Source organism: Chanos chanos, chromosome 1 (assembly GCF_902362185.1).
Source record: "Chanos chanos chromosome 1, fChaCha1.1, whole genome shotgun sequence".
Taxonomy (NCBI): domain Eukaryota; kingdom Metazoa; phylum Chordata; class Actinopteri; order Gonorynchiformes; family Chanidae; genus Chanos; species Chanos chanos.
Window position 1 is genome coordinate 62,719,482 of NC_044495.1, and position 10,000 is coordinate 62,729,481.

General features: G+C 46.1%; 1 protein-coding gene across 1 annotated transcript in view; it reads right to left on the minus strand.

Annotated features, from left to right (window-relative positions):
- LOC115812639 (phosphatidylinositol transfer protein beta isoform) overlaps positions 1-10,000 on the minus strand; it is a 29,510-nt gene that overhangs the window by 10,048 nt on the left and 9,462 nt on the right. The window contains exons 4-7 of the mRNA XM_030775127.1: positions 4,500-4,591; positions 4,198-4,205; positions 2,186-2,260; positions 1,912-1,995 (exon numbers count right to left, since the gene is read on the minus strand). Coding sequence (XP_030630987.1) covers positions 1,912-1,995; positions 2,186-2,260; positions 4,198-4,205; positions 4,500-4,591 — 259 coding nt within the window. The remainder of the gene's footprint in view (positions 1-1,911; positions 1,996-2,185; positions 2,261-4,197; positions 4,206-4,499; positions 4,592-10,000) is intronic.

Below are 10,000 nucleotides of genomic sequence, written 5' to 3' on the forward strand. Positions count from 1 at the left end.
AGGGTCAGTCTGAGAGACAGAACAGGGTCAGTCTGTGAGACACAGAACAGGGTCAGTCTGTGAGACACAGAACAGGGTCAGTCTGTGAGACACAGAACAGGGTCAGTCTGAGAGACAGAACAGAGTCAGTCTGAGAGACAGAACAGGGTCAGTCTGAGAGACAGAACAGGGTCAGTCTGAGAGACACAGAACAGGGTCAGTCTGAGAGACAGAACAGGGTCAGTCTGTGACACAGAACAGGGTCAGTCTGAGAGACAGAACAGGGTCAGTCTGAGAGACAGAACAGGGTCAGTCTGTGACACAGAACAGGGTCAGTCTGAGAGACAGAACAGGGTCAGTCTGAGAGACAGAACAGGGTCAGTCTGAGAGACAGAACAGGGTCAGTCTGTGAGACACAGAACAGGGTCAGTCTGTGACACAGAACAGGGTCAGTCTGTGAGACACAGAACAGGGTCAGTCTGTGAGACACAGAACAGGGTCAGTCTGAGAGACACAGAACAGGGTCAGTCTGAGAGACAGAACAGGGTCAGTCTGTGAGACAGAACAGGGTCAGTCTGAGAGACAGAACAGGGTCAGTCTGAGAGACAGAACAGGGTCAGTCTGTGAGAGACAGAACAGGGTCAGTCTGAGAGACAGAACAGGGTCAGTCTGAGAGACACAGAACAGGGTCAGTCTGAGAGACACAGAACAGGGTCAGTCTGTGAGACAGAACAGGGTCAGTCTGTGAGACAGAACAGGGTCAGTCTGAGAGACAGAACAGGGTCAGTCTGTGAGAGACACAGAACAGGGTCAGTCTGTGAGAGACACAGAACAGGGTCAGTCTGTGAGACACAGAACAGGGTCAGTCTGTGAGACACAGAACAGGGTCAGTCTGAGAGACAGAACAGGGTCAGTCTGAGAGACACAGAACAGGGTCAGTCTGTGAGACACAGAGCAGGGTCAGTCTGAGAGACAGAACAGGGTCAGTCTATGTGAGACAGAACAGGGTCAGTCTATGTGAGACAGAACAGGGTCAGTCTGTGAGACACAGAACAGGGTCAGTCTGAGAGACACAGAACAGGGTCAGTCTGTGAGACAGAACAGGGTCAGTCTGTGAGACACAGAACAGGGTCAGTCTGAGAGACAGAACAGGGTCAGTCTGTGACACAGAACAGGGTCAGTCTGAGACACAGAACAGGGTCAGTCTGTGAGACAGAACAGGGTCAGTCTGAGAGACACAGAACAGGGTCAGTCTGTGAGACAGAACAGGGTCAGTCTGAGAGACACAGAACAGGGTCAGTCTGAGAGACAGAACAGGGTCAGTCTGTGAGACACAGAACAGGGTCAGTCTGTGAGACACAGAACAGGGTCAGTCTGTGACACAGAACAGGGTCAGTCTGTGACACAGAACAGGGTCAGTCTGAGACACAGAACAGGGTCAGTCTGTGAGACAGAACAGGGTCAGTCTGTGAGACACAGAACAGGGTCAGTCTGAGAGACAGAACAGGGTCAGTCTGTGACACAGAACAGGGTCAGTCTGAGACACAGAACAGGGTCAGTCTGTGAGACAGAACAGGGTCAGTCTGAGAGACACAGAACAGGGTCAGTCTGTGAGACAGAACAGGGTCAGTCTGAGAGACACAGAACAGGGTCAGTCTGAGAGACAGAACAGGGTCAGTCTGAGAGACAGAACAGGGTCAGTCTGTGAGACACAGAACAGGGTCAGTCTGTGAGACACAGAACAGGGTCAGTCTGAGAGACAGAACAGGGTCAGTCTGAGAGACAGAACAGGGTCAGTCTGAGAGACAGAACAGGGTCAGTCTGTGAGAGACAGAACAGGGTCAGTCTGAGAGACACAGAACAGGGTCAGTCTGAGCCTGCAGCTGGCACGGGACTGGACCGTACCACTCTAACAAAGGAGGGGAGACTTACGCCGGGGGCCACCTGGTCTCTATCAGCAATGTCAATGGGCACCACCTCCACTGTCTTCCATGTAGAACCGTCCAGCTTGTGAACCTGTGTAAACACACGGGAAAAAGTGCAAATAAATACACAATCAGAATGACCAAACAGAACACTTTTATGTTAGCAATGGGGCTATGGTTCCCAAATTCATCCTCCATTTCCTGCAAATGACAAGCAGACACTACATCCAGGTTTGAGACCAGCAGTTTTCACACACTACACACACACAGACACCACTTACATTCTCTACAGATCCCAGGTCAGGTTTGTGCCAGGTCTCAATCTTGATGAAGAAGTCATCTTTCATATATTCATTCTGACAGAGAAAGAATTTATCATCTTTCATATATTCATTCTGACAGAGAGAGAATTTATCATTCTTCATATATTCATTCTGACAGAGAGAGACTTTCACACAGTAGCACACAGCTGCATAACCAAGTTTAGTCTAACTACACTATTGCTGGTATTTCTTTCCTTTGTGACATTATTTTATGAATTACACTTACCACTAGATGGCACCAAATCAACAAGATTACACACACAAATATGTAGGTTATCAGAAACAGGCAAGGGGAAAACATTTACAATGGAGCACCAATACAAATATCAAACTTCCTAGATCTTTCATACACACACAAATATCCACGCACATGTGTACACACACACACACACACACAAACACAGACACATACATGCACACACAAAGAAACACAGGCATACACAAACATGTACGGAAATACACATATGCATAAATGCACACACACACACACACACACACACACACATACAGACACACACAAACATGTACAGATGTACACATTAGCACTGGGTGGTATCAAGGTATTACGGTACACCAGGGTATATAGTGATCCCAAAGGTATGATTTTCAATACCATCAAAAACACAGACATACGCAGGATTAATATTTAATATCATTCACAATGATCTCGCCCATGTTCTTATGTGTTTACATTCATGCTACTATTAGTAAACTGTTAACTACGTTTCCCATACACATTAAGGGGGTGATTATGTTACCGTGACAACAAGGAAGTGGAGTGGCATTGTTGAAATAAACAAAGGCTGTGTCTGAAATGCCATACCAGTGTACTGCATACTGGCCCAGTATACACTGTGTACTGCACACTACTCCCCACCCTAGCATACAGTATGGTATGCAAGTATGAGAACTGTCGTGTAGTGTACTACACGTTTGCTATCGGTTGGGCTATTTGTTCCGTTAAAAACGAACAACACACGACTACAACAAACATCTATCAAAAGTAGCCCCATAAGAAAGCGTATGAAGACTTATTACACCAAAATATATGACTGATACATTTATATTCAGAACCACAGCTGGAGCTGCTGCTGTCCTCCATATTTTTTTAATTTTTGGAAAGTTGGAAATCACTGCATTGCATCATGGGATGCAGTAGCCAATGAAGTAAGCTCTGGTGGTCTACTGGAAATTTTCACCAGAAAACTGTCGTGTACTGCAAACTTTTTATTTTTCATTTACTGCATACTACTTACTTTTCAATCGAGATCAATATACGAGCGGTTTGTAGTATGGCATTTCAGACAGCCGGAGGGCTGATGTTAGAGCGGATTGGCTGGAGGGATGGGTGGGAGGGATGCTCTAAACTGTGATTGGTTATAACCTGACCCTACCCCTACACTTGACCCTAACCCTAACCAATCAAAGCAGTGTAGCGTCCCCCCCAGCTGATCCAATCTAACATCTGCCTAAACAAAGGCTGATCTTTTTAACTCTTCAACAAGGAGTTGTCTCTGCGTTTCCCTAACGCTCAACTTCCACACTGGCGAAACCCGTTTACTCTCACACAGTTCCGGAGTTTACAGTGCATGATGGCGAACGCAGTTTCACTCATATTAGGTCATTTCTGCTGTATAGCTCTCCTAGCTAATCAGCTAAATATGACTAGATATAGAATCATGAAAATATTGCCTCATATAATTTTATCTTGAGATGACTTCTTCCTGACCTCTATCACCAGCTTTTCAGCTTTTTTTTTTACACAAATACCGTCATATACCATATACCCCAGTGAAATGTCCGGAAGGTATGAAAGTATGAAAAAACAGGTGCCGCCCAAGCCTAACACACACACACACACGCACACACGCACACACGCACACAGACAGACACACACACACACAGACAGACAGACAGACAGACAGACAGATGCCATTGATCATCACTCCACAGTAGATAATATTACTTACTGTGACAACTGTAGAGAATGGATGGTGTGTGAAAGACGAGGAATATGTGAGAGAAAAACAAAACACATTAGAATCACAATAACCCTACGCCTACCCCAACCCAAGTATTTACAACACGCCAGGAAAATGAGTGAAATGAGAGAGAGAGAGCGAGAGAGAGAGCGAGAGAGAGCGAGAGCGAGAGAGAGAGAGAGAGAGCGAGCGCGAGAGAGCGCGAGAGAGCACGAGCACCTCTAGCCAAACGCATACAGTGATGGTAGTCAAATAAATGAATGAAAAGAATTGTAAGGAGAGATTCTCACTCGTTCTGCAGTAGGGGTAGGCGTTCCAGGCTTTCTCATGGAAGACTAGGGATCCCTCTGGAGCAATCATCTTCACAAACCCAGGAACCTTACTACAGACAAGAAAGGCACAGAGCCGCAGAGAAAACAGGCACACAGTCCGATTAACAAATTTTTAAAAATGCCCAAAAGACTGTCTCTTCTTTATGGGATGCTGGGAGTGTGTCAGTGTGTGTCATATTGTGCGTCTCATCCACTATGTTGCATATGTGTATGTGTGCCTGTGTGCATGAAACGTGTGTGTGTGTACCTTTTTCAGTGGTAGTTTTTGTGTGTGTGTGTACCTTTTTAAATGGTAGATTTTGTGTGTGTGTGTGTGTGTGTGTGTGTGTGTACCTTTTTAAATGGTAGATTTTGTGTGTGTGTGTGTGTACCTTTTTAAATGGTAGATTGTGTGTGTGGGCTGTCTGGCTGTACTGTCAGCAGGGTTTTGTGCTGCGTTTAGTGCAGTCTGCTAACCGAACCATTGCATGCAGGGATTCCTGCAATCTCCCTCCTTTAGCATCTGCTGCTGGCCTCCTGGGCTGGGAAGCAATGTGTCAGTCCTCTGAGCTCAGAACATAGCCTCACCCTCACCAACACTCCTACTATGCCTCCTCATGGCAGCCCATGGCAACTGGGGTTTCACGACTCCAGTCTGAAATAGCAGGAGATTTCAGAGCTGCAGTGGTCCCTAGAGGTGTTCCACCAACCACTGCCCCACTGCCACGAGGGTAAACCTTGGGAGGTACGATGGCTAAGGGAGTAAGCCCCAAATTCAAATCTGAGTCCAGCAGACCGGACCACCGGCAGTCCCCTCCTACTCCGGCCAGACGAAGGTCGTCATGAGCTTCTCATGCCAGTGGAAGTCTGTCTGGCGGAGTGAAGATGGTGGGAGTGAGGACTGCGCACCCACACCCTCACCCTTTCCCTGCACAAACCCCATGCTCCACACCCTACCCCAAAAGCCCTGCAGCGACATGAAATGGCAGTAGGCACAGGCCAAGGATATCACTGGGAGTGCCTAGCCAAACCATGCACACAGGCAGAAATGGAGCGAATCATTCTGAGACCCTCCTTAACCACACCAACCCCACTGATCTTTATGTCCTCAACAATCTTCCAGATCTTCCACCAATCCTGCTCCATGACACTCCGCCACAGTTCTCTGAACCCCGCCAAGCCATTTGGGGCTTGAAGAACAACAAAAGTGCGGGACCTGATGGCATCCCGGCAGAGGTCCTCAAACATGGGGGGTGCCCAGGGAAAGGAGAGAGAGAAAGCGGAAAGTGCTGGCAAAAATCATGCTCAACAGACTGGTGGAGCACATTTCAGAAAATGCTCTCAAGAAACACAATGTGGTTTCCTGAAGTCCAGATCCACTACCAACATGATCTTTGTCTTTCTGCAGCTACTAGAGAAGAGCAGAGAGCAGTGCAAAGACCTGTACATAGGCTTCACTGACCTCAACAATAGGGATACACGGATCCGACACTATATCAGATATCAGTCCAATACTGATTCAAGGTGCTTTCGGACCAAACAGTTTTAGGGTCTTATTCGAGAGGAACTACCCCCTGGGGAGCTCCCCCTAGAACATCATATGTTCTAGGGCGTTTTTTCTGTTCCATTTGCACCGCCAGTAGGATGTAAGCTGGCCAAAGTGATGTAAGCTGGCCAACGGTGGTATAGCAACGACACGCTAGGAGCTGTCGTTTACCTGGCTAACCAGGGTAGCTGCACATCATTAAGTACAAATTTAAAGGCCTTTTAAATACCTCTAAAAGGAAAAAATAATACCATTTCTGCAGCAATGCACATTAGATAACATAACTGCCCTCTCATTAACAAAAATAAAACTGTATGGTGATAGACCCAGTCCAATGGAAAAAAAAATGTCCCCCTGCATTTACCACAGTAGCAGTGAATGACTCTATGGACATGGTACTTTTTGGGTGCTAGCATAAGACTTCATATTTCACACGGATTTTTAAAAATGCAGTTGTAATCACTTTATACCTATGTCTGGACCAATCACCGCACACCTACATCACCCAAGGTTCCTATTGCGCTGTGGAAGTACCTACCCTGAAGTAGGAGCTAAAAAAGCTCCCCAAAATGGCATTCTAAGAACTCTAATCGTTCCACGTTCCTGCAGTGCGAAACACGCGAAAAAGGGGGTACTTTCTCCAACAATTCTAATAACTATGGAAAAGTTCCTCCAGTGCGAAAGCACCTTCAAGGAGCTGACAATGAGGCCGATCTATTCAATTCAGTTCTGTTCTCCAGACACACGACCGTTTACCCAAATGTTCTATTCTCCAGACACACGACCGTTTACCCAAATGTTCTATTCTCCAGACACACGACCGTTTACCCAAATGTTCTGTTCTCCAGACACACGACCGTTTACCCAAATGTTCTGTTCTCCACACACACGACCGTTTACCCAAATGTTCTGTTCTCCACACACACGACCGTTTACCCAAATGTTCTATTCTCCAGACACACGACCGTTTACCCAAATGTTCTATTCTCCAGACACACGACCGTTTACCCAAATGTTCTATTCTCCAGACACACGACCGTTTACCCAAATGTTCTATTCTCCAGACACACGACCGTTTACCCAAATGTTCTATTCTCCACACACACGACCGTTTACCCAAATGTTCTGTTCTCCACACACACGACCGTTTACCCAAATGTTCTATTCTCCACACACACGACCGTTTACCCAAATGTTCTATTCTCCACACACACGACCGTTTACCCAAATGTTCTGTTCTCCAGACACACGACCGTTTACCCAAATGTTCTATTCTCCAGACACACGACCGTTTACCCAAATGTTCTATTCTCCAGACACACGACCGTTTACCCAAATGTTCTATTCTCCAGACACACGACCGTTTACCCAAATGTTCTATTCTCCAGACACACGACCGTTTACCCAAATGTTCTATTCTCCAGACACACGACCGTTTACCCAAATGTTCTATTCTCCAGACACACGACCGTTTACCCAAATGTTCTGTTCTCCAGACACATGACCGTTTACCCAAATGTTCTATTCTCCACACACACGACCGTTTTCCCAAATGTTCTACGTCCACACCAAAATGCTGAAACACCTGTTTGTTGTTACGCGATTACAAAGTTGTCCCATCAAATACTCGCCCAAGTCGTATCCAAAATTACAGCAGAGATTACAGCAATTACACAGAGATGGAGTTCACCTGGAGTACCGCCTTGATGGAAGTCTATTCAACACGTCTGACGGCTCCAGGCCCATACAAAGACAAAGACGTGTCAGATCTGTGAACTCCAATATGCAGATGACTGCGCTGTCTTGGCACATAGCCCAGAGTCCATGCAACATGCCCTAAACACAATCTCTGGCCAGTACCAGTCCTTTGGTCTCCAGGTTAACATGAAGTCAAGGCACAACTCACTATCCAACCTCCTTCACCCTCAGCTTCCAAATCAATGGTGTTCCACTGAAAGTAGTTCACCAGTTCACCTGTCTTGGCTCCACACTCACCTCGGACTGCTCCCTCAACACTGAGATAAACAGCCACACCAACAAAGCCTCATCAGTCTTTGAGCAACTCCGCAGAAGAGTTTTTGAATACAAAAAATTCAAGGTCAGTGCCAAGGTTGCTGTCTACAATGTGGTATGTGCCTCCACTTTGCTTTACGGGGCAGAAACATTGACCCCATACAGACTGCATATCACAAGCTTGGAGGCATTCCACATTCGACACTTTCAAAAAATTCTCGGCCTGTCTTGGGAAGATCGAATCCCCTACTCTGAGATCCTTTCCATGGCCAACTCCATCTGCATGGAAGCAGCAGTGGCTGAAAAACATCTTCCTTGGATTGGGCATACTATCCGCATGCCTGACCACCACCTTCCCCACCAAGCTCTCTAAGGGCAATAGGGGAATAAGAAAATATCGATAATATAAAGTATCGCGATATTATGTTATGTGATACTGTATCAATTCTCAAAAACACTATCAATATTTAATTAATAGTTTACAGGCAAAGATTCCTGCCAGACAGTGGTTCATTTTGTGTTGTGTTTAAACCCATGACCCCTAGATAGCAGCGTTGTGATATATCTTCAGCCATTTGACTCTTCCACTCCAACTTAGCAACGTAAACTGAGACAGGAAGTCGCATAAGGGTGCACGGTTAGGGTTAGGGATAGGGTTAGTTGACTTTTGCACAAACGCATGCATGTGCAGAACGGATCAGGCAGCCAGAACGGATCGTGTATTTACCTGCGCCTCTAATGTCAGCATTAGCAAACCTAATGCTAACGTTAGCAGTATCATTAGGTTTGCTAATTCTAACGTCACTACCAGTGGCTGAATCCGAAAGAGTTAGACCGGGTCCCGCGGCATACAGAGCTGAAGTGTGGGCTCATTTTGGCTTCAACACTAAGGAGATCGACAAAACCCATGCTGTTTGCAAAATGTGCCACGCAAAAATCAAATACTTGGGGAACAAAACGAATCTCAGAGCACACTTAGCAAGACACCATTCTGATGTACAGCTTAAACAAGAGGATCTAAAATTACATTTTTAAAAAAAACACGATATATTGCCTTGCTTACAGTATCGCAATATATTGAATCCTAACACCTGTATCGGGATACGTATCATATCGCCAGATTCTTGCCGATACGCAGCCCTAATGGGCAACTGAGCGACGCAAAACGGGCTGCTGGTGGACAAAAGAGGAGCTATAAGAACTATACCAAACACTTCATGAAGTGCTGCAACATAAACCCCTCCCATCTTGAACCTCTGGCACTCCATAATTCGGCCTGGCAGGTCACCTGTGCCAGGGCGACCAAACAAATACATCACACCATGCAACAGGGGAGGACTGAAAGACGTGCCCAACGACACCAGCGGGTAGTCGGCATCACCCCCACAGACTCACCTGCATGACACAGTCTGTGGCTCATGCATTGGCATGAAGCGTGTGTGTGTGTGTGTGTGTGTGTGTGTACCTCTTTAAATGGTAGATTTTGTGTGTGTGTGTGTGTGTGTGTGTGTGTGTGTGTGTGTGTGTGTGTGTACCTCTTTAAATGGTAGATTTTGTGTGTGTGTGTGTGTGTGTGTGTGTACCTCTTTAAATGGTAGATTTTGTGTGTGTGTGTGTGTGTGTGTGTGTGTGTACCTCTTTAAATGGTAGATTTTGTGTGTGTGTGTGTGTGTGTGTGTGTACCTCTTTAAATGGTAGATTTTGTGTGTGTGTGTGTGTGTGTGTGTGTGTACCTCTTTAAATGGTAGATTTTGTGTGTGTGTGTGTGTGTGTGTGTGTGTACCTCTTTAAATGGTAGATTTTGTGTGTGTGTGTGTGTGTGTGTGTGTGTACCTCTTTAAATGGTTCATTTTCTGTGTGTGTGTGTGTCTGTGTGTGTGTGTGTGTGTGTGTACCTCTTTAAATGGTAGATTTTGTGTGT